Source organism: Pongo pygmaeus, chromosome 20 (genome assembly GCF_028885625.2).
Source record: "Pongo pygmaeus isolate AG05252 chromosome 20, NHGRI_mPonPyg2-v2.0_pri, whole genome shotgun sequence".
NCBI classification, from domain to species: Eukaryota; Metazoa; Chordata; class Mammalia; order Primates; family Hominidae; genus Pongo; species Pongo pygmaeus.
Window position 1 is genome coordinate 45,583,932 of NC_072393.2, and position 23,173 is coordinate 45,607,104.

The window sequence follows — 23,173 nt, forward strand, 5'->3', positions numbered from 1 at the left end:
CTCCAAGATAGTAGAGATAGTGATCAATAAATACTGAGGGAACTCAGAGACCAGTGCCCGCAGGGGTCCTCCATATGCTGAGCGCAGGTCCCCTGGGCCCACTGTTCTTTCTCTCTACTTTGTCTCTGTGTCTTATTTCTTTTCTCAGTTTCTCATCCCACCTGACGAGAAACACCCGCAGGTGTGGAGGGGCTGGCCCCCTTCAGTAAGAAGCAAATACAAGAACACCAACAACTCCTATGTATTTAGGCGCTGTATGTCAGGGGCTATTCTAGGAGCTTGGGAAACATTAGGGAATATATTCAATTAAGTCCTGCATGTCGGCCAGGCACAGTGGCTCATGCCTCTAATCGCGGCACTTTGGGAGGCTGAGGCCGGCAGATCACTGAGGTCAGGAGTTTGAGACCAGCCTGGCCAACATGGCGAAACCCCGTCTCCACTAAAAATACAAAAATTTGCTGGGCGTAGTGTTGCGCACTTGTAATCCCAGGTACTCTGGAGGCTGAGGCAGGAGAATCACTTGAACCTGGGAGGCAGAGGTTGCAGTGAGCCGAGATCACGCCACTGCACTCTAGCCTGGGTGACAAAGCGAGACTCTGTCTCAAAAAAAAAAAAAAAAAGTCATGCCTGTCCAGTTCACCAGATTAAGTCAGTAATTGATCAGCACCTTCGCCAATACTGCTACTAGAAAAACAGCTGCGTGTCTGTGTTTCAGTGGGGTATCAGGGGAAACCCGTCCACTGTAACTCAGATGCCAGTCTCCACATGAGACCAAATCTTCTCGGTAAGAAAAGCACTGCAGAGCAGCACGGGGTTCAAGCTCCACCTTTGCTGGGGGGACTATGGGCCAGTGATGGGCCATCCCACTCTGAAAAATAAAGCAAATCATGGTGCCTGCAGCTCCTGTTGCAAGGATACAGACACCATGGACATGAAGTGCCTGGCAGCCAAAAGGTCTGCAGTCAGCTGTATAGGAACTATAGCTGCTGTTGTTGTAGTTAAGGGGGTGATAGTGTCACCCACAGATTGTCCTCTGTCCATGAAGCTTCTCCAGCCTTGCACTTTCCCAACCTCTGATGGCACCACATCCTGCCAATGAGTGGCGGACTAGGGAGGTGAGTAGGGCAGAATCCAGGATTGAGGTGGGGAGAGGATGGAGTGGGAGGGAGGAAAGGGTGGGAGAGATCTGGAGAGAAAAGTCAATGCACGGAGGTGATGAAAGAGTGGAGACTGAGGGACAGAGACGGGGGAGCAGCTCCCAAGTCCCTGATGACACCTCCCTCATTGGCTTCCCACTCTGGGTTCTGACTGGTATCTTCTGTCTTCAGGGAACCCAGGCCTCGCACATGCACTCTCATCTCTGTGCCCCCAACTCCTGGGCTGAGCGCTGCCTGTGCCCCACCCACCCACAGGCCCCTCGCCCCCTGCTCCCCATCTGCTCTCACCGTGACCTTCCACTGTCTCTGCTCCAGCCGCAGGGTGAAGTTTGCCACCTGGACAGTGATCACCCTGGTCACACTGACTCGCCCATTACCCCAGGCCACGTTCTCCTGCAGGACAGCAAACCGATGCAGGCCAGGCCGGGTGCCGCAGGTCTGAGCCAGCACATACACGCAGGTGCCCATGAAGTCGAAGCGGCGGCCATCGAAGGTGGTGTAGTGGGGGTCTCCCGACGCCTGGCAGGTGGTAGAGCCCACGGCCACGCAGCCCAAGCTGCCACCGGATGGCCGGCAGGCCTCGTGCGGGCCACAGCTGGAGGGCTCACAGGACACCTCGCCGCCCTCCCGGCAGTGGCAAAGGGAATCACACCCAGGGCCAGGGTAGAAGGTCTGGTCCAGCAGGTAGTAGCGGTCATCGTGGAGGCAGCCACACTGGCCCACAGGTACACAGGTGTCACCACTGAGCACAAAGCCAGCATCGCAGACGCAGCCTTCACGGCAGGCCGACTCACAGCCCTGAGGTGCCGAGAGGCTCGGGCAGCTCACGGGGCAGGAGTCACTGCAGAGCTTGTAGTGGCTGTGGGCAGGGCACTGCAAGGCTGTGGGGACAAGGTGGGCGTAAGCCAGGTAGGTGTTTGAGTCGCGGTCTTGGGAGGCCCTGAGTGGGAAAACTGTTCAGGCCAATTTGGGTGTCTCTGTGTATGCACATGTGATCCAGGACATCTAACTGGGGGACTCAGTGTGGGACCTGGAATGGGAGGGGACATGCCCAGGTCTCTCTGACCAAATATTTCTAAAGATCAAATGATTTTGCTTGGCTGATGTTTTTCTTTTTTGAGACAGGCTCTCAATCTGTCTCACCCAGACTGGAGTGCAGAGGCACAATCACAGCTCGCTGCAGCCTCCACCTCCACCTCAAGTGATCCTCCAGCCTCACCCTCCTGATTAGCTGGGACTATGGGAGTGAGCCACCACGTCCGGCTGATTTATTTTTATTTTTTGTAGAGATTGGGTCTCACCATGTAAGCCAGGCTTACCTGGGTGAAATGGATCACTTATATCTATTCGGGGTATGCAAGATCAGAACGGACTATGGGTATCTCAGGATGTGAATGTGACTGGGGTATGGGGCCACATGTATCTCAGGGTATGACTCTGCCTGAGGGCACCCAGCTGTGGGTGTCTGATCTGGAGCAACTCCCAGAGTCCTTCTGACATGGTCTGTCTAAGGGTGTGCCTGGGTGAAGTTGGCAGGATACCTGTGACCAGGAGACCTGCCTGAAGGGAACCACCTAGGACTATCTAACTATGCATCTGTGTGGATCTGCCCAGGGCTATGTCAGGATCCTGATTCTTTCTGAGTGTAACTGACCAGTTAGTATAAAATCTAAGCAGATACCACTGAAGGTATGCGACTAATTCTATGTGACTAGGTGTATTTCAGTGTGTGCAACAGACCTGGGCCCTCTGACCAGCTGAAACTCACTAGGTCTTCCTAACCAGGGGTACCTTGCTATGTGACAGAGGCAGGGTCACCCATCCCAATCTACATGCCTTGGATATCTGAGAGCATGGATCACCAGTCCCCAAGAGTGTCCTGGACCCAGGGTTTCTGACTAGGTGTTTCTTTTCTTTCTGTTTTTCCTTTTTCTTTCTTTCTTTGTTTTTCTTTTTTTGTTTGTTTGTTTGTTTGTTTTTTGTTTTTGAGATGGAGTCTCTGTCGCCCAGGCTGAAGGGCAGTGGCACCATCTCGGCTCACTGCAACCTCTGCCTCCTGGGTTCCAGTGATTCTCCTACCTCAGCCTCCCGATTAGATGAGATTACAGGCACCCACCACCACACCGGGATAATTTTTGTAGTTTTAGTAGAGGTGGGGTTTCACCATGTTGGCTGGGCTAGTCTCGACCTCCTGACCTCAGGTGATCCGCCCGCCTCGGCCTCCCGAAGTGCTGCGATTACAGTCGTGAACCACGGCGCCCACACTCTGACTAGGTGTTTCTAACTGACTCTTTCTCACTGCAGTACCTGACTTGGGGCATTTCAGTGTGTGAGTGCCAAGGTGTTTCCTGACAGGAGATACCGAGCTCAGAGGAAGGAAGGAAGGTGGCCCCGCAGCCCCATGGAGGAGGAAGGGGCTGCTGTCCTACAGTCCTGGGAAGGAAAGGGAGAGACCCGACCATGTGGACCATGCATGGAGCAGTACTCACGACAGAAGTCCGGCCGCCTCCACTCGCGGAGTTGGGCCCCAGCGGCCTGACAGGCTGCCACGTAGGCGGCCACTGCAGGACAGAGGCCTCCAGGATGGCCCTGAACTTGGCAGGCGTCCAGCAAGCAGCCCTGGAAGTACTGCGCGGGCGGCACAAGGCCGTGGCAGGGCGCCAGCGGGCCGTCGGTGGCGGAGATCACGCCGCAGGCATCCGGGCCGCCGAAGGACTCCTGCTGCTCTGGGGTGCACGGCGACGGGCATGGCTTGGACACACATTCTCCGCAGCCCTGGGCGCCGCCCACCTGCCATCCGGCGGGCTTCCCGCCCACAGGCTTCAGGTCGTCTGCGGGGTCCTGGTTGTAGTTCCCGCATAAGCCACAGAGGGAGCCCGCATATGCCGCCGGCACGCGCAGGCGCACGAAGCTGTCCCCATCGAAAGCCAGCGAGAGCCCTGAGGTTGTGGTCACCACCACGTCGGCGCCGCTCAGGTGTGCGTGCAGGAGCGCGTCCAGCTGGAAGGGCAGAGCGACGAACACGCCGTCCACCTGCGGGCAGGAGGTAGAGGGGGGACGGTGAGTGGAGAAAACACGGGTTTGAATCCTGGCCCCACCAACTACTAGCTGTGGGACCCAGAGCATGTCACCTCCCCTCTGAAAATACTAATGAGCATCTATAGTCCAGGCCTGGTGGCACAGCCTGCAATCCCAGCACTTTGGGAGGCTGAGATGAGAGGATCGCTTGAGGCCAGAAGTTCAGACCAGCCTGGGCAACATGGTGAGACCCCCATCTCAACAAAAAAAATGAAAAATTAGCCAGCGTGGTGGCGTGCGCCTTTAGTCCCAGACACTCGGGAGGCAGAGGCCAAGGCGGGAGGATGGATTGAGCCCAGGAGTTCCAGGCTGCAGTGAGCCCTAATCCTGTCACTGCACTCCAGCCTGGGCAACAGAGTCAGGCTAAGAAAAAAAAGAAAGAAAGAAAAGCAAGAAAGAAAAAAAGAAAAGAAAAACAAAGAGCCTCTATAGGCTCATGTCACTGACTCCTCATCCTTCTCTAAAACAGGTACTTTTCTTAGACCAGTTGACAGAGGAATACACTAGGCTCAGAGAGGAAGAAGCCACTGTGCCAAGCCATCAGGCTCCTAGACCTATACTCTGACCCTTCCATCATGCCCCAGCTAAGCTGTGAAAGGTGCCCAGGGGAATGGTGAAGCCCTTACCATCTCAGGCAACCCCAGAGCTGGCACCTGCTCCTGTCTGGCCCACAGCCCTCCTCACCTGTAGCTGCCGGGGCCAGCGGGCACTCAGTGTCAGGCTGTGGTTGTAGATTTGCAGGGTGACACTGCGGGTGTAGCTGACAGCCTGGCTGCCCCGGTGCTCATTGGCTACAGTGACAGTGAAGTTCTCAGCCCCCAGGGGTTGTCCGTGGCAGGGTGCACTCAGCAGGTACTCGCAGGTGCCTTGGAAATCGAATCGGTGCCCATCCAGAGTGACGTAATGGGGGTCACCCCATGCCTGGCACTCGGCTGTGCTGACGGGCTGGCAGCCGTGCTGGCCGGATGGCAGGAGGCCACACACTTCACCCAGCCCACAGCTGGCAGGTGTGCAGACCAGCGAGCCACCCCCAGGCCCGCAGCGGCACCTCTGGGAGCAGGTACCATCAGCCCAAAACTCACTGCCCGCCTCGTGGTAGGTGCCGTTGGCCCAGCAGCCGCAGCCGTTGTTGAGGGGAACACAGCGGTCAGCACTTAGCACGAAACCCGCGTCGCACTGGCAGCCCTCCACACAGGGGCCCTCGCATACGGCTGGGGTCGTAAGGGGTGCAGGGGACGGACAGCTGGCCGGGCAGGGTGGGCCACAGACCTCATAGTGGCTGTTTTCTGGGCAGGTGATCTCTGTGGGCAGATGAAGGAGCAGGAAGGAGAGAAACAGAGAGAAGGGTGTCAGGGGTGGGGTCCCAGGACAGGGTGGGAGGAGACAGAGAGAGACACCAGGGAGCAGACAGAGAAAGGGGGAGACAGAGAACAAGACACAGAGAGAGGACACAGAGAAAGAAATGGGAGAAGGTGAGACACCAGGAGACCCAAGCAGAAACTGAGGGAGATAGAGAATGAGAAACAGACAGATAGAGACAAGCAAAGCGAGGCCCAGAGACGAGCCCCAAGAGACAGAGAGACAAACAGAGAAAAAAGGAAACAAAGAGACCCAGAGGGACCAGAGTGAAACCAAAGCAGCCCGAAGAGACGGGAGCCCGCCCCCAGCCCCGCCTCTGCTCCCCCAGCACTCACCACAGCCGACCTGTGCCCGCCAGTCTTCGATGACAACCCCAGCAGCCTGGCAGGCGGCCACGTAGGAAGCCAGCGCCTTGCAAAGAATGTCATGGGCCCCACCACCCATGCAGACGTCCAGAACACAGCCCTTGAAGAAGCTCTCAGGTGGCACATGAGCATGGCAGGTGGTGAAGGGGCCCCCTGTGCCAGGGGCCAGGGGTCCGCAGAAGCCAGGGCCCTCGTACTGCTCCAACCGGTCCTCAGGGCACGTTGGGCAGGACCCCTGACATTCGTCCCAACACAGTGGGTCCCAGCCTGGGGCTCGCCAGCTGCCGCCCCAGATGGGTATGGAGGGAGCCAGTGTGCCATTAGGGAAGACCTGGTCATTGTTGGGGTTGCGGTCCATGTTACCGCAGAGCCCGCACACTGCGCCATGATAGCTGCTGGGCAGGGTCACGTCTACCCGCCAATTCCAGTCATAGCTGACTTGCAGTCCAAAGTCAGCCACCAGCAGTGCCTTCGATGCACCCTGGGTCACTGAAATCCGCCCGTCGGCCACGGAGACAGGCAAGGCTGTCAGCACACCGTTCACCTGGGGGAAGGAGGGAAGGCAAACGGGTCACTGGAGGTTTTACAGCCCCAGCTCTGGCCCTCTGCCTCCCTCTCTCTCATCCTACCGGGGGCTGGGAGAGGCCAAGGCCTTCCCCCGATAGTTGGATTGTCATCTGACACACTGTGGACAGTTGTTCTAGCCCAGGTCTTGGGGAATGCAACCTCACTTTACTTTTTCTAGATCTTCTCCCTTCATCTCTATCTCCCTCCCCTGTCTCTGTGTCTCTGTCTCTCTGTCTCTCTGTGTCTCTGTCTCTGTGTCTCTGTCTCTCTGTCTCTGTGTCTCTGTGTCTCTCTCCCTCTGTCTTCACCTAAGTCTATATCACTTGGTCTTCTCTCTCTCTCTCTCTCTCTCTCTTTCTGTCTCCTTGTCTGTCTCTCCCTCCTCTTCCCTTCCTTCCTACCTCCCTCATTCTCTGTGTGTCTCTTCCACTCATTCACCATCATTTATTCAGTGCCTACTCTGTTGCATCCCTCAGTCTCTCCATGTGAGCTGCCATTAAGCTACATCTCCATTTCCTTGGGCAGAAAGGATAGCCCATTCCTCTCCCCCAATCTCCCTATATTTCTTTTTCTTGATTACTTCTTTTTTTTCAGACGGAGTCTCACTATGTCACCGAGGCTTGTGTGCAGTGTTGCAATCTCGGCTCTTGTAACCTCTGCCTCCCAGGTTCAAGCAATTCTCCTGCCTCAGCATCCTGAGTAGCTGAGAATTCAGGAGCATCACCACACCCAGCTAATTTTTGTATTTTTAGTAGAGACGGAATTTCACCATGTTGGCCAGGCTTGTCTCGAACTCCTGACCTCAGATGACCCATCGGCTTTGGTCTACCAGAGTGCTGGGATTACAGGCGTGAGCCACCGCACCCAGCCCAATATCCCTGTATTTTTCTCCATGTCCTGGTCTCTGGGCCTCTCACTTGTTCCCTCACAGACACTCAAACGACTGTTCACCTGGACTAGACTCTGAGCTCAGCATGTGACATGCACCACCTTGCTGTGGGGCAGGCCCTGATACGATGCCCACTTCACAGATGAGGCCTACCAAGTGAACTGCCCAGCATCACACAGCTCATAAGGAGGAGAGGCTGGATTCAAACCCAGGTCTATAAAAAAGGCAAATGCTGAGGTCCTATGCTAAAGCCCTTTCCAAGGGGCTAGGCTCATCTAATTCCCAGTAACAGGGTGATATTTTTGCTGCAATTATTCTTTTTGTTGACAGTTTGTTTCAGGCCCAGGTGAAGACAAAGAGCCTTGAGCTGCTAACTGTGGTCGTCAGGATCCCTCCTGCCCTCCCGGGGACCTCAGGGGACCATCCTGCCACACATACCCGGACTTTGCCGATCTCGTCCTTGTGGATGGAGATGTTGGTGCCGAGGGCAGTCACAGTGACGACTCTCACGTAGGACACAGCAGGGTTGCCCCGGTTCTCGTTCTTGGTGGTGACAGTGAAGGGTGTGAGGCCCTGGGTGCTGACCCCCGGGCAGCCAGTTGTTGCCAGCACATAGTTACAAGTGCCCTGGAAGTCAAACTTCCGGCCGTCAAAGGAGTGGTAGTGTGGGTCGCCCCACAGCCAGCACGTGGCCTCATAGTTGGGCAGGCACACGCCCTGGCCACCCTGCTCCTTGCACGTCTCCTGTGGCCGGCATGTCACGCCGTGGCACGGGTCTGGGGACAGAAGAGGGAGGAGGACCTTGAGGGGCTGCCCATTGTAAAGGATGGCTGCTCCCTCCACATCTACCCCGGTCTGTACCACGGATCTCAGGGTTACTGCAGGCAAGACCAGATTCCAGAGTCCTCATGTCTAGGACCTACTTCCTATAGTTTGCTTTTATATTTTCTTTTGTTTTGTTGGTTTTTTGAGATGGAGTCTTTGTCTGTCACCCAGGCTGGAGAGCAATGGTGCAATCTCGGCTCACTGCAACCTCTGCCTCCTGGGCTCAAGCGATTCTCCTGACTCAGCCTCCTGAGTAGCTGGGATTACAGGTGCCCGCCAGCATGCTTGGCTGATTTTTGTATTTTTAGTAGAGACAGGGTTTCACCATGTTGGCCAGGCTGGTCTCGGGCTCCTGACATCAAGTGATCAGCCAACCTTGGCCTCCCAGAGTGTTGGGACTACAGGCGTGAGCCACCATGCCCAGCCTGCTATTTTCAAGACCAGCCCCTGGGAGTCCCACATGTCTGACACTGAGGCCCCATGGTGGACTGTGTCTAAGTCTCGGCTGTCAAAGGTCCCATACCTGAGACCCGGGCCGCAGAGGCCCCTACAGCCAAGACCCAGTACCTAGAGTCCCCCTACCTCTGAGACTGAGGCCCTGCCATTTGCTGTGTGAGACTGAGGTCCTGGAGTCCATGCACCTAAGACCAAGGCAAAGACCAAGGCTCTGGGTCTGTGTTTAAGGTGCAGTTTCCATGGTGCCCTTGCTTGAGAGTTCACCCTGTTCTTGTATTTTAAGTTTTATAAGAACCTCACCCTCTTCACTTACATAGGCTACGGCTGCTTTCACACCACAGTGGCAGAGTGAGTAGTTGTGATCCAGAAGGTATAGCGTGCAAGCTTAAACATTTACCATCTAGCCCTTTAGAGAAAAGGTGCACTTGACCCCAGTTGAGATCTGTGCCCCAGGGGTCCTTGTGTCTGCGATGCCAGCGCTGAGAGCATTCATGTCTGAGACGCCAGCCCCAGGGTTCTCTGTGTTCAAGACCTGGGCCCCAGGCCAGGTGTGGTGGCTCAGGCCTGTAATCCCAGCACTTTAAGAGGCTGAGGTGGGAGGATTGCTTGAGCCCTGGAGTTTGAGACCAGCCTGGGCAACATAGTAAGACCCCATTTCTACAGAAAAATTAATAAATGAGCCAGGCATGGTGGTGTGTGCCTGTGGTCCCCCACTACTCGGGAGGCTGAGGTGGGAGGATTGTTTGAGCCCAGGAAATCGAGGCTGCAGTAAGCTACACTACACTCCAGCCTGGGTGACAGAGTGAGACCTTATCTCAAAAAAAAAAAAAAAAAAGATCTTGGCCTCAGGGTCCCCCATACCTGAGATCTCAGCCCCCTGGACGTCTCCACATTTGATAGAAATTGGTCTCCAATTTCTCCAGGTCCTGGAGGCCTCTGTGCCCAGACTAGGGCCCTGGGTGATCTTCTGGCAAGAGCCCAGTGCCAGGGTCTCAGCAGGATTTGAAACGTTTGAGACCCTAACTAGCTAAGTCTCATGGCCTGGGTCTTCCTCAGTGCAAGACCCCATCCCTGAGGGTTGCTGTATTCAAGACGGTAGCCTTGAGGGTGTCTCACTGCTGAGGCCCTGTCCTGGAGAGCTTCTGTGTCCGAGACCCTGTTGCTACTGTTACTGCATCTGTGACCCCAGCTTGTGGAACCCCTGTGTGGGAGAGGCCAGTCTTCAAACGTCTCCTTCCTCCTGTGTCCATGATCTATGTACCTCCTCTCAGCTTTAAATACACCCACGGAGTTAAGCTTTGTCAACAGAGGGCGCTGGAGAGTCACTGCAGGAGGGAGGGGCTCCTGGTCTGGCTTCAGCCAGTTTGGCCCTTCCAGCTCTGGCCAGGGTGTGGGGCCACACTCAGCGAGTTCCACTGGCCCCAGCTGGCTTCCCAGTGAGGGGTTCCCTTCTCGCCAAGTCCAGCCTGCAGAAACCTCTGTGCCACCCAGTGGGCTACAGCTGCAGTGAGACTGGACTCAGCCTTGGGGCTGATTCTCCCCTCCTTGAAGAGGAGGGGCCAATGTCTCCCTTCCATGAGGCCTCTACCTGAGCCCTAGAGTGGGGGCTACTTCCTTTGTGTGCTTTGGTGGTATTCCTATTTAGTGTTCTCTTTACCGTTTCTTATTTCTGTTTATTTATTTGTTTGTTTGTTTGTAAAGAGACAAGGTCTTGCTGTCTTGCCCAGGCTGGAGGGCAGTGGTGCAATCATAGCTCACTGCAGCCTCGAAATCCTGGGGTCAAGTGATCCTCCTACCTCAGCCTCCTAAATAGCTGGGACCACAGGCGTGCGTCACCACGCCTGGCTAATTTTAAATTTTTTGGGGAGACCGGGGTCTCGCTATGTTGCCCAGGCTGGTCTCAAACTCCTGGCCTCAAGCGATCCTCCCAAAGTGCTGGGTGTGTGAGCCACCGCACCAGGCCCTCTTTACCCTTTAATAGTTAATCTCCTATTAATAAGTAAATGATTCTTTAATTAAACTTTCCTCATTCAAATGGCCGTACGCTTTCTGTCTCTCGACTAGATGTTGAGTGATATACCCCCCATTCCTGGGAGTCCCCATTATCCTGCTCATCAGCCCTGAGAGTCTTAGCCCCCACCCCTTGGTGCTGGAGCTCCTATTCTCTTATCCTTGGGGGGAGGAGGGTTCTCTGCTCTTCACCCTAAGAAATAAGCCCTGGAGGTGGCTGTGTCCCAGATTTAGTCTGAGGGGTTCCCACATTGGAGACTATACCCCTAGAAATCCTGATCTTCCAGTTAAGAGGGGTCCCCATATCCAATGTCCTGCCTTGGTGGGGTCTCTGTGCCTCAGACTCAGAACTCTGCTCTCTGTCCCTGCTCCTGGGATACCAGTCTTTCCCCTGCCCTGTGCTGCTAGTGTCTGAACCCCAAGCCTAATCCCACACATCAGTGTTCCGCTCACGATGGCCCTCTAGGCTGCTGCTCTTGTATTCTAAAGTCTTATAGGAGCCTGACCTCTTCACTTACATAGTCTACGGCTGCTTTCATGCCACAATGGCAGAGTGAGTAGCTGGAACAAGAACGTACAGCCTGCGAGCTTAAACATTTACCATGTAGCACATTAGAGCAAAGGCGCGCCTGTCCCTGCCTTATACCGAGGGTCTCTGACATCCACCCTGAGAAAACTACCTCTGAGGGTCCCCACAGCCTGGATTTTCCCTAAGGGTCCCTACCTCCCAAAGTAGGTGGCCCTGGCCCTGTGAAACCTGGTCTAGGGTTCCCCAGGTCTGAGACCTCAATCATTAGTCCTGTACACCTCCCGCCATGGACACCCCAGTTACACTACCCTCAGCCCCAGAGTCGCCGTCCTCCATCCCTAGTCCCATCAGCCCCAGTCCCAGCCCAGCCCAGCACCTCTGGTGACGCAGCTCAGGATGCCTCCGGAGGGCTGGCACACCTGCCCCGGCTTGCAGCTGTGTTCCTGGCACACCACGCCTTTACCCGCATGGCACGTGCACTGCTGCCGACAGTTGTCAATGAGGACTGTCTGCTCCGGCTGTGGGGAGAGAGGGCATGGCCATCAGGGACACCACGGGTGGGAGCCGACTCTCACATCTCTGGCGTTCTGGGCACAGAGGGGTTTGGCAGACATCACAGACAATGGACATCTCTTAGCAGGATGGCCCGTTGTCTGTGAAGCTGAGGCTTTGGGGTCGTTATTCATTTGTTCATTCACTTTTCTTCATTTACTCATTCATTCCAAAATATCCGCTCAATGTCTGCTGTAGGAGAAATGGTGTGACATAGTAACTAAGAGCAGATTGCCTGGGCTTGAAGCCCGTTTCTGCTGTTTCCAAACTGTGTGACTCTGGGCAAGTTACTTCACCTCTTTATGGCTCAGTTTCATGATCTGCAAATTGCAGATGATAGTAGCGCCTGCCTATGGAAGTATAACTGAGTTAATAACACATGTAAAATTCAGATAAAATGAAAAGGGTAGGCTGGGCGCGGTGGCTCATGCTTGTAATCCCAGCACTTTGGGAAGCCGAGGCAGGTGGATCATGAGGTCGGAAGATTGAGACCATCCTGGCTAACACGGTGAAACCCCGTCTCTACTAAAAATACAAAAAATTAGTCGGGCGTGGTGGCGGGTGCCTATAGTCCCAGCTACTCGGGAGGCTGAGGCAGGAGAATGGTGTGAACTCGGGAGGCGGAGCTTGCAGTGAGCCGAAACGGCACCACTGCACTCCAGCCTGAGTGACAGAGCAAGACTCCATCTCAAGAAAAAAAAAAAACAAAAAAAAATAGAAAACGGTTTCCTTTAAAACATTGAGATAGGAGAGATACGTGGGGTAAACATCAAACAAGATCCGGAGAATGTGGCTTATTTTTGAAGCTAATCACGTGATGGGTAAGTACATGGACAGTCATTGCACTATTCTCTTAATTTTTGCATGTTTGAACGTTTTCAGAATAAAAAGTTTTTAGATATGTAATGCATATATAAAAATATGCACACATAGCACTTAAAATGGTACCAGATACATAGTAAGCACTATCTACACATTTTCTGTTATTATTAATATTATTTATGTGAGGAGAACAACAGAGAGAAGGTTCCACCCCTAGGAGAGCTCACAGTCCTGCAAGGGAGACGGACATTAGACAAATACATGCTCCAGTCAAAGAAAAAGGACCAACAGGGACAGAGTGGGAGAGGGAAAGAGAGGGTGTTAGCAGCTGGTATAACCCATGAAAATCTTGTCTTTGTGGTCAGAAAGGCTCCCTTCGTCCAGACCCGGAAGTCAAAGCCACAACTTGACCCGGGGAGTCAGGGGAGGGTTTAAAGCTTCAGAGCCCATGGTCATATTTAGAAAGATCTTTACCACTGCCACGTGGAGGGTGGACCAGAGGGAGCAGAGGTAGGAGCTGGGAGGGACCCAGGTGGGAGAGGACCAGCTAGACCAAGGGAGGGCCACGGGGACGGGGAAAGGAGTGGGTACAAGAGACATTGAAGAGACTGAGTGGACTAGCTGTGGTGGCTCACGCCTGTAATGCTCGCACTTTGGGAGGCCAAGGCAGGAGGATCACTTGAAGTCAAGAGTTCGAGAGCAGCCTGGCCAATATGGCAAAACTCCACCTCTACCAAAATACAAAAAATCAGCTGGGCGTGGTGGCACGTGCCTGTACTCCTAGCTACTCGGGAGGCTGAGACAAGAGAATTGCTTCAACCTGGGATGCTGAGGTTGCAGTGAGCTTGAACCCAGGCAGCGGAGGTTGCACTCCAGCCTGGGCAACAGAGCAAGACTATGTCTTAAAAAAAAAAAAAAAAAGAGGCTCAGTGGGTCGGGCATGGTGGCTCACGCCATGAATCCCAGCACTTTGGGTGGCCAAGGTGGGAGGACGGCTTGAGGCCTGGAGTTCACAACCAGCCTGAGCAACATAGTGAGACGCCCGCATCTCTGTGTCTCCACAGGAAAATTAAAAATTCGCTGAGCTTGGTGGTGCACGCCTATAGTCCCAGGTACTTGGGAGGTGAGGTGAAGGATTGCTTGAGCCAAGGAATTCGGGGCTGCAGTGAACTATGATGGTACCACTGCCCTCCAGCCTGGGTGACAGAGTGAGAGCCTGACTCTAAAAGAAATAAATAAGAGGCCAAGTAGGCCGTGGGGCTGATGAGCAGTGGGAGCGGTGAGGCCCCATATTCTGCCCCAGATGACTAGGTTCCTACCTCATAGTAGACACCATTGTGGTAGCAGCCGCATTGCTGGATGGGCACACAGGCTTGGCCGTTGTAGAGGAAGCCGGAGTCACACTGGCAGCCCTCAGCACACCCATCTGGGCACTGCAGAGGGGCACTGAGAGCCGAGCAGCCCAGGGAGCAAGTGTCCGCGCAGAGCTCGTAGTGACTGTTCAGAGGGCACTCCATGGCTGCAAGGAGGGGTTGACGATCAGAGCCCTGGGGAGGGAGGGGCTGCAAGGCCCAGGGTCTACACCTTCTGTGCCTCAAGCTCTCCCCTCCCTGCCCCGCCGGCTCTCCCTCACTCACGACAGGAAGTTTCAGTCCTCCAGGGCTTCACGTGGCCTCCAGCCGCCTGGCAAGCACTCACATAGGCATGGATGTTGCTGCAGAGAATGCTCAGGTTCCCACCACCCAGGCAGAGATCAAAGACACAATCTTGCAAGGGACCCTGGGGATCCACCAGCTTGTGGCAGGAGGCCAGTGGCCCTGTGGGGCTGGAGAGGAGCCCACAGAACTCCTCCTTCTGATACTTCTTCTCCAGATCGGGAGGACACTCGCCACTGGGGTCGCAGCCCTCGCTCCCCGGCGGACAGGGGGTCGGCGGCCGGCAGGGAGAGTCGGGCACCACCTCCTCCCAGGAGTTGCCGAACTCATTGGCGTTGCCTGCCTGAGAGCCATTGGGCTTCTGGAAGTCATCCTTGGGGTCGCCGTTGTAGTTCCCACACAGGCCACACATCTGCTGGTAGTAGTTTCCGGGGACGGTGACCCGCACATAGTACACAAGGTCGTAGGCCACACGCAGGCCGAAGTCGGTCTCAATCACAACATCTGAACCATGCTGGGAGGCACGGATCTGGCCGTTGGCCAGCACCACGGGCAGCTTCATGTCCACACCGTTCACCTGGGAGGCGAGAGAGGCAGGCCACGCTTCAGAAAGTATACTTTGAGTGGGGGTGGGACCCTAGTTCAAGCCCATGCCTGATGCTGAAGATCTGTGTGACCTCACCTCTTGGGGCTTCACTTTTTGTATGTCTAAAGTTGGTAGAATAACAGGGCCTGATAGTCGATTGAATGGTGGTCCATAAAAGACATATTCACCCAGAATCCCGTAACGTGAGCTTACTTGGAATAAAGTTCTTTGTAGATGTAATCAGGGTAATAATCTCAACATGAGATTATCCTGGATTAAACTGGGCCCTAAATCCAATGACTAGTGTCCTTGTAAGAGCCAGAAACAAAAAGACACAGAGACACACAGGAAAGGCCAGATGAAGATGAAGGCAGGGATTAGAATGGTGTTGTCACAAGCCCAGAGAACCTGGAGTCTGCAGAGCTGGAAAGGGAAAGGAAGTTCCCCCAACCAGTGTCTTTGGAGGGGGTGCAGCCCTGCCGACACCTTGATGTTGAACTTCTGGCACCCAGGACTGTGGAACGTACATTTCTATTGTTTTAAGCCACCAAGCTCGTGGTAATTTGTTATGGCAGCCAGGGGAAACGAATACAGGTCTCGATGAAGTAACAAGCCTCCAGCTATCCTTTATGTACCACTTGCTGCAGTCATTAATAAGCAATGATCGCCCCCAGAGCCACTTGCCCAAGTTCAATTTCCCCCTTTACCCTCTTTGTGACCTTGGGCAAGTGAGTCACCTCTCCCTGTTTCTGTTTCCTCATCTATGAGGCGGGAATAAGGTGTTTGCCCCACGGAACTGTTGTCAGGATCAGATAAATTAGTATCTGTAAAGTGCTGAGAAACGCGGCTGGCATGGCATGCAGGCTTCAGGAGCATTTGCTGCTATTAGCAGCTATGAGCGGAGGTTTTTCTTTTGAAGAGTAAACAGACACCATAGGTTTTTGCTTTAAAGCATCAGCGAGTGGAAAGTTAGGCTAAATTCTTGGGGAAATGAACTCAAACCTATGAGCTGAGGACCAGTGGTTTCAGTTTAAGGTTAATAGGCACCAACAAAGCCTTGTAAATCCACCCCTGGGCTGGGCACAGTGGCTCATGTCTATAATCCCAGCACTTTGAGAGGCGAAGGCGGGAAGATCACTTGAGCCCAGGAGTTCAAGTTCAGCCTGGGCAACATATTGAGATCCTGTCTCTACAAAATAAAAAAGAAAACAAATTAACTGGGCATGGTGGTGCATGCCTGTAGTCCCAGCCACTCAGGAGGCTGAAGTGGTAGGATTGCTTGAGCCCAGGAGTTCGAGGCTGCAGGGAGCTAGGATCACACCGCTGCACTCCAGCCTCAGTGATAGAGCAAGACCCTGTCTCTAAAAAACTAAATAAATCAACCCCTGATTAACACGCTTGCTCACCCTTCCTTATCACAGATAGTGCACACTGGATTCTTCTGGAAATGTGAAGAATCAGAGGAGAAGGCAGGAGAAAGACATGCTCCTGGCTGAGTCTCCTAAAAAGATGGTCAACTGCCACACTTCCCAAGCAGGGCTGGGAGGTGGGTAAGGGCAACTGACTTAGCCTTGCCTCAGTTTCCTCAGCTGTAAACTGGGAGATAATAAGAGCTCCCACATTTGTAGAGAAGCTGGGGGATTCAGTAAGTGTGGGGAAAAGAAAGAGAGATCAGACTGTTACTGTGTCTACGTAGAAAGAAGTAGACATAAGAAACCCCATTTTGGGGCTGGGCGGGGTGGCTCACGCCTGTAATCCCAGCACTTTGAGAGGCTGAGGCAGGCAGATCAAGAGGTCAGGAGATCGCGACCATCCTGGCTAACACAGTGAAACCCCGTCTCTACTAAAAATACAAAAAAAATTTAGCCGGGCATGGTGGTGGGCCCCTGTAGTCCCAGCTACTCGGGAGGCTGAGGCAGGAGAATGGCGTGAATCCAGGAGGCGGAGCTTGCAGCGAGCCAAGATCGTGCCACTGCACTCCAGCCTGGGTGTCAGAGTGAGACTCCGTCTCAAAAAAAAGAAAAAAAGAAACCCCATTTTGTTCTGTACTAAGAGAAATTCTTCTGCCTTGAGATGCTGTTAATCTGTAACCCTAGCCCCAACCCTGTGCTTGCAGAGACATGTGCTGTGTTGACTTAAAGTTTAATGGATTTAGGGCTGTGCAGGATGTGCTTTGGTTAAATAGTGCTTGAAGGCAGTATGTTTGATAAAAGTCATCACCATTCTCTAATCTGGAGTACCCAGGGACACAATACACTGTGGAAGGAAGGCCACAGGGACCTCTTCCCAGGAAAGCCAGGTATTGGAATGTCTCAGTGTAAAAGCCAATTGTATGTTCTATTTACTGAGATGGAGAAAACCGCCTTAGGGCTGGAGGTGAGACATGCTAGTGGCTATACTGCTCTTTAATGCACGGAAGATGTTTGTGTACATGCACATCAAAGCACAGCACCTTTCCTTAAACTTATTTATGACACAGAGACCTTTGCTCACATGTTTTCCTGCTGACTCTCTCCCCACTATTACCCTACTGTCCTGCCACATCCCCCTCTCCAAGATAGTAGAGATAGTGATCAATAAATACTGAGGGAACTCAGAGACCAGTGCCCGCAGGGGTCCTCCATATGCTGAGCGCAGGTCCCCTGGGCCCACTGTTCTTTCTCTCTACTTTGTCTCTGTGTCTTATTTCTTTTCTCAGTTTCTCATCCCACCTGACGAGAAACACCCGCAGGTGTGGAGGGGCTGGCCCCCTTCAGTAAGAAGCAAATACAAGAACACCAACAACTCCTATGTATTTAGGCGCTGTATGTCAGGGGCTATTCTAGGAGCTTGGGAAACATTAGGGAATATATTCAATTAAGTCCTGCATGTCGGCCAGGCACAGTGGCTCATGCCTCTAATCGCGGCACTTTGGGAGGCTGAGGCCGGCAGATCACTGAGGTCAGGAGTTTGAGACCAGCCTGGCCAACATGGCGAAACCCCGTCTCCACTAAAAATACAAAAATTTGCTGGGCGTAGTGTTGCGCACTTGTAATCCCAGGTACTCTGGAGGCTGAGGCAGGAGAATCACTTGAACCTGGGAGGCAGAGGTTGCAGTGAGCCGAGATCACGCCACTGCACTCTAGCCTGGGTGACAAAGCGAGACTCTGTCTCAAAAAAAAAAAAAAAAAGTCATGCCTGTCCAGTTCACCAGATTAAGTCAGTAATTGATCAGCACCTTCGCCAATACTGCTACTAGAAAAACAGCTGCGTGTCTGTGTTTCAGTGGGGTATCAGGGGAAACCCGTCCACTGTAACTCAGATGCCAGTCTCCACATGAGACCAAATCTTCTCGGTAAGAAAAGCACTGCAGAGCAGCACGGGGTTCAAGCTCCACCTTTGCTGGGGGGACTATGGGCCAGTGATGGGCCATCCCACTCTGAAAAATAAAGCAAATCATGGTGCCTGCAGCTCCTGTTGCAAGGATACAGACACCATGGACATGAAGTGCCTGGCAGCCAAAAGGTCTGCAGTCAGCTGTATAGGAACTATAGCTGCTGTTGTTGTAGTTAAGGGGGTGATAGTGTCACCCACAGATTGTCCTCTGTCCATGAAGCTTCTCCAGCCTTGCACTTTCCCAACCTCTGATGGCACCACATCCTGCCAATGAGTGGCGGACTAGGGAGGTGAGTAGGGCAGAATCCAGGATTGAGGTGGGGAGAGGATGGAGTGGGAGGGAGGAAAGGGTGGGAGAGATCTGGAGAGAAAAGTCAATGCACGGAGGTGATGAAAGAGTGGAGACTGAGGGACAGAGACGGGGGAGCAGCTCCCAAGTCCCTGATGACACCTCCCTCATTGGCTTCCCACTCTGGGTTCTGACTGGTATCTTCTGTCTTCAGGGAACCCAGGCCTCGCACATGCACTCTCATCTCTGTGCCCCCAACTCCTGGGCTGAGCGCTGCCTGTGCCCCACCCACCCACAGGCCCCTCGCCCCCTGCTCCCCATCTGCTCTCACCGTGACCTTCCACTGTCTCTGCTCCAGCCGCAGGGTGAAGTTTGCCACCTGGACAGTGATCACCCTGGTCACACTGACTCGCCCATTACCCCAGGCCACGTTCTCCTGCAGGACAGCAAACCGATGCAGGCCAGGCCGGGTGCCGCAGGTCTGAGCCAGCACATACACGCAGGTGCCCATGAAGTCGAAGCGGCGGCCATCGAAGGTGGTGTAGTGGGGGTCTCCCGACGCCTGGCAGGTGGTAGAGCCCACGGCCACGCAGCCCAAGCTGCCACCGGATGGCCGGCAGGCCTCGTGCGGGCCACAGCTGGAGGGCTCACAGGACACCTCGCCGCCCTCCCGGCAGTGGCAAAGGGAATCACACCCAGGGCCAGGGTAGAAGGTCTGGTCCAGCAGGTAGTAGCGGTCATCGTGGAGGCAGCCACACTGGCCCACAGGTACACAGGTGTCACCACTGAGCACAAAGCCAGCATCGCAGACGCAGCCTTCACGGCAGGCCGACTCACAGCCCTGAGGTGCCGAGAGGCTCGGGCAGCTCACGGGGCAGGAGTCACTGCAGAGCTTGTAGTGGCTGTGGGCAGGGCACTGCAAGGCTGTGGGGACAAGGTGGGCGTAAGCCAGGTAGGTGTTTGAGTCGCGGTCTTGGGAGGCCCTGAGTGGGAAAACTGTTCAGGCCAATTTGGGTGTCTCTGTGTATGCACATGTGATCCAGGACATCTAACTGGGGGACTCAGTGTGGGACCTGGAATGGGAGGGGACATGCCCAGGTCTCTCTGACCAAATATTTCTAAAGATCAAATGATTTTGCTTGGCTGATGTTTTTCTTTTTTGAGACAGGCTCTCAATCTGTCTCACCCAGACTGGAGTGCAGAGGCACAATCACAGCTCGCTGCAGCCTCCACCTCCACCTCAAGTGATCCTCCAGCCTCACCCTCCTGATTAGCTGGGACTATGGGAGTGAGCCACCACGTCCGGCTGATTTATTTTTATTTTTTGTAGAGATTGGGTCTCACCATGTAAGCCAGGCTTACCTGGGTGAAATGGATCACTTATATCTATTCGGGGTATGCAAGATCAGAACGGACTATGGGTATCTCAGGATGTGAATGTGACTGGGGTATGGGGCCACATGTATCTCAGGGTATGACTCTGCCTGAGGGCACCCAGCTGTGGGTGTCTGATCTGGAGCAACTCCCAGAGTCCTTCTGACATGGTCTGTCTAAGGGTGTGCCTGGGTGAAGTTGGCAGGATACCTGTGACCAGGAGACCTGCCTGAAGGGAACCACCTAGGACTATCTAACTATGCATCTGTGTGGATCTGCCCAGGGCTATGTCAGGATCCTGATTCTTTCTGAGTGTAACTGACCAGTTAGTATAAAATCTAAGCAGATACCACTGAAGGTATGCGACTAATTCTATGTGACTAGGTGTATTTCAGTGTGTGCAACAGACCTGGGCCCTCTGACCAGCTGAAACTCACTAGGTCTTCCTAACCAGGGGTACCTTGCTATGTGACAGAGGCAGGGTCACCCATCCCAATCTACATGCCTTGGATATCTGAGAGCATGGATCACCAGTCCCCAAGAGTGTCCTGGACCCAGGGTTTCTGACTAGGTGTTTCTTTTCTTTCTGTTTTTCCTTTTTCTTTCTTTCTTTGTTTTTCTTTTTTTGTTTGTTTGTTTGTTTGTTTTTTGTTTTTGAGATGGAGTCTCTGTCGCCCAGGCTGAAGGGCAGTGGCACCATCTCGGCTCACTGCAACCTCTGCCTCCTGGGTTCCAGTGATTCTCCTACCTCAGCCTCCCGATTAGATGAGATTACAGGCACCCACCACCACACCGGGATAATTTTTGTAGTTTTAGTAGAGGTGGGGTTTCACCATGTTGGCTGGGCTAGTCTCGACCTCCTGACCTCAGGTGATCCGCCCGCCTCGGCCTCCCGAAGTGCTGCGATTACAGTCGTGAACCACGGCGCCCACACTCTGACTAGGTGTTTCTAACTGACTCTTTCTCACTGCAGTACCTGACTTGGGGCATTTCAGTGTGTGAGTGCCAAGGTGTTTCCTGACAGGAGATACCGAGCTCAGAGGAAGGAAGGAAGGTGGCCCCGCAGCCCCATGGAGGAGGAAGGGGCTGCTGTCCTACAGTCCTGGGAAGGAAAGGGAGAGACCCGACCATGTGGACCATGCATGGAGCAGTACTCACGACAGAAGTCCGGCCGCCTCCACTCGCGGAGTTGGGCCCCAGCGGCCTGACAGGCTGCCACGTAGGCGGCCACTGCAGGACAGAGGCCTCCAGGATGGCCCTGAACTTGGCAGGCGTCCAGCAAGCAGCCCTGGAAGTACTGCGCGGGCGGCACAAGGCCGTGGCAGGGCGCCAGCGGGCCGTCGGTGGCGGAGATCACGCCGCAGGCATCCGGGCCGCCGAAGGACTCCTGCTGCTCTGGGGTGCACGGCGACGGGCATGGCTTGGACACACATTCTCCGCAGCCCTGGGCGCCGCCCACCTGCCATCCGGCGGGCTTCCCGCCCACAGGCTTCAGGTCGTCTGCGGGGTCCTGGTTGTAGTTCCCGCATAAGCCACAGAGGGAGCCCGCATATGCCGCCGGCACGCGCAGGCGCACGAAGCTGTCCCCATCGAAAGCCAGCGAGAGCCCTGAGGTTGTGGTCACCACCACGTCGGCGCCGCTCAGGTGTGCGTGCAGGAGCGCGTCCAGCTGGAAGGGCAGAGCGACGAACACGCCGTCCACCTGCGGGCAGGAGGTAGAGGGGGGACGGTGAGTGGAGAAAACACGGGTTTGAATCCTGGCCCCACCAACTACTAGCTGTGGGACCCAGAGCATGTCACCTCCCCTCTGAAAATACTAATGAGCATCTATAGTCCAGGCCTGGTGGCACAGCCTGCAATCCCAGCACTTTGGGAGGCTGAGATGAGAGGATCGCTTGAGGCCAGAAGTTCAGACCAGCCTGGGCAACATGGTGAGACCCCCATCTCAACAAAAAAAATGAAAAATTAGCCAGCGTGGTGGCGTGCGCCTTTAGTCCCAGACACTCGGGAGGCAGAGGCCAAGGCGGGAGGATGGATTGAGCCCAGGAGTTCCAGGCTGCAGTGAGCCCTAATCCTGTCACTGCACTCCAGCCTGGGCAACAGAGTCAGGCTAAGAAAAAAAAGAAAGAAAGAAAAGCAAGAAAGAAAAAAAGAAAAGAAAAACAAAGAGCCTCTATAGGCTCATGTCACTGACTCCTCATCCTTCTCTAAAACAGGTACTTTTCTTAGACCAGTTGACAGAGGAATACACTAGGCTCAGAGAGGAAGAAGCCACTGTGCCAAGCCATCAGGCTCCTAGACCTATACTCTGACCCTTCCATCATGCCCCAGCTAAGCTGTGAAAGGTGCCCAGGGGAATGGTGAAGCCCTTACCATCTCAGGCAACCCCAGAGCTGGCACCTGCTCCTGTCTGGCCCACAGCCCTCCTCACCTGTAGCTGCCGGGGCCAGCGGGCACTCAGTGTCAGGCTGTGGTTGTAGATTTGCAGGGTGACACTGCGGGTGTAGCTGACAGCCTGGCTGCCCCGGTGCTCATTGGCTACAGTGACAGTGAAGTTCTCAGCCCCCAGGGGTTGTCCGTGGCAGGGTGCACTCAGCAGGTACTCGCAGGTGCCTTGGAAATCGAATCGGTGCCCATCCAGAGTGACGTAATGGGGGTCACCCCATGCCTGGCACTCGGCTGTGCTGACGGGCTGGCAGCCGTGCTGGCCGGATGGCAGGAGGCCACACACTTCACCCAGCCCACAGCTGGCAGGTGTGCAGACCAGCGAGCCACCCCCAGGCCCGCAGCGGCACCTCTGGGAGCAGGTACCATCAGCCCAAAACTCACTGCCCGCCTCGTGGTAGGTGCCGTTGGCCCAGCAGCCGCAGCCGTTGTTGAGGGGAACACAGCGGTCAGCACTTAGCACGAAACCCGCGTCGCACTGGCAGCCCTCCACACAGGGGCCCTCGCATACGGCTGGGGTCGTAAGGGGTGCAGGGGACGGACAGCTGGCCGGGCAGGGTGGGCCACAGACCTCATAGTGGCTGTTTTCTGGGCAGGTGATCTCTGTGGGCAGATGAAGGAGCAGGAAGGAGAGAAACAGAGAGAAGGGTGTCAGGGGTGGGGTCCCAGGACAGGGTGGGAGGAGACAGAGAGAGACACCAGGGAGCAGACAGAGAAAGGGGGAGACAGAGAACAAGACACAGAGAGAGGACACAGAGAAAGAAATGGGAGAAGGTGAGACACCAGGAGACCCAAGCAGAAACTGAGGGAGATAGAGAATGAGAAACAGACAGATAGAGA

At 54.6% G+C, this 23,173-nt stretch overlaps 1 protein-coding gene across 1 annotated transcript in view; it reads right to left on the bottom strand.

Annotated features, from left to right (window-relative positions):
- FCGBP (Fc gamma binding protein) overlaps nucleotides 1–23,173 on the bottom strand; it is a 115,652-nt gene that overhangs the window by 25,613 nt on the left and 66,866 nt on the right. The window contains exons 15-25 of the mRNA XM_063657391.1: nucleotides 22,320–22,936; nucleotides 21,047–21,590; nucleotides 18,846–19,438; nucleotides 14,247–14,841; nucleotides 13,929–14,128; nucleotides 11,612–11,753; nucleotides 7,854–8,191; nucleotides 5,930–6,503; nucleotides 4,920–5,536; nucleotides 3,647–4,190; nucleotides 1,446–2,038 (exon numbers count right to left, since the gene is read on the bottom strand). Coding sequence (XP_063513461.1) covers nucleotides 1,446–2,038; nucleotides 3,647–4,190; nucleotides 4,920–5,536; nucleotides 5,930–6,503; nucleotides 7,854–8,191; nucleotides 11,612–11,753; nucleotides 13,929–14,128; nucleotides 14,247–14,841; nucleotides 18,846–19,438; nucleotides 21,047–21,590; nucleotides 22,320–22,936 — 5,357 coding nt within the window. The remainder of the gene's footprint in view (nucleotides 1–1,445; nucleotides 2,039–3,646; nucleotides 4,191–4,919; nucleotides 5,537–5,929; nucleotides 6,504–7,853; nucleotides 8,192–11,611; nucleotides 11,754–13,928; nucleotides 14,129–14,246; nucleotides 14,842–18,845; nucleotides 19,439–21,046; nucleotides 21,591–22,319; nucleotides 22,937–23,173) is intronic.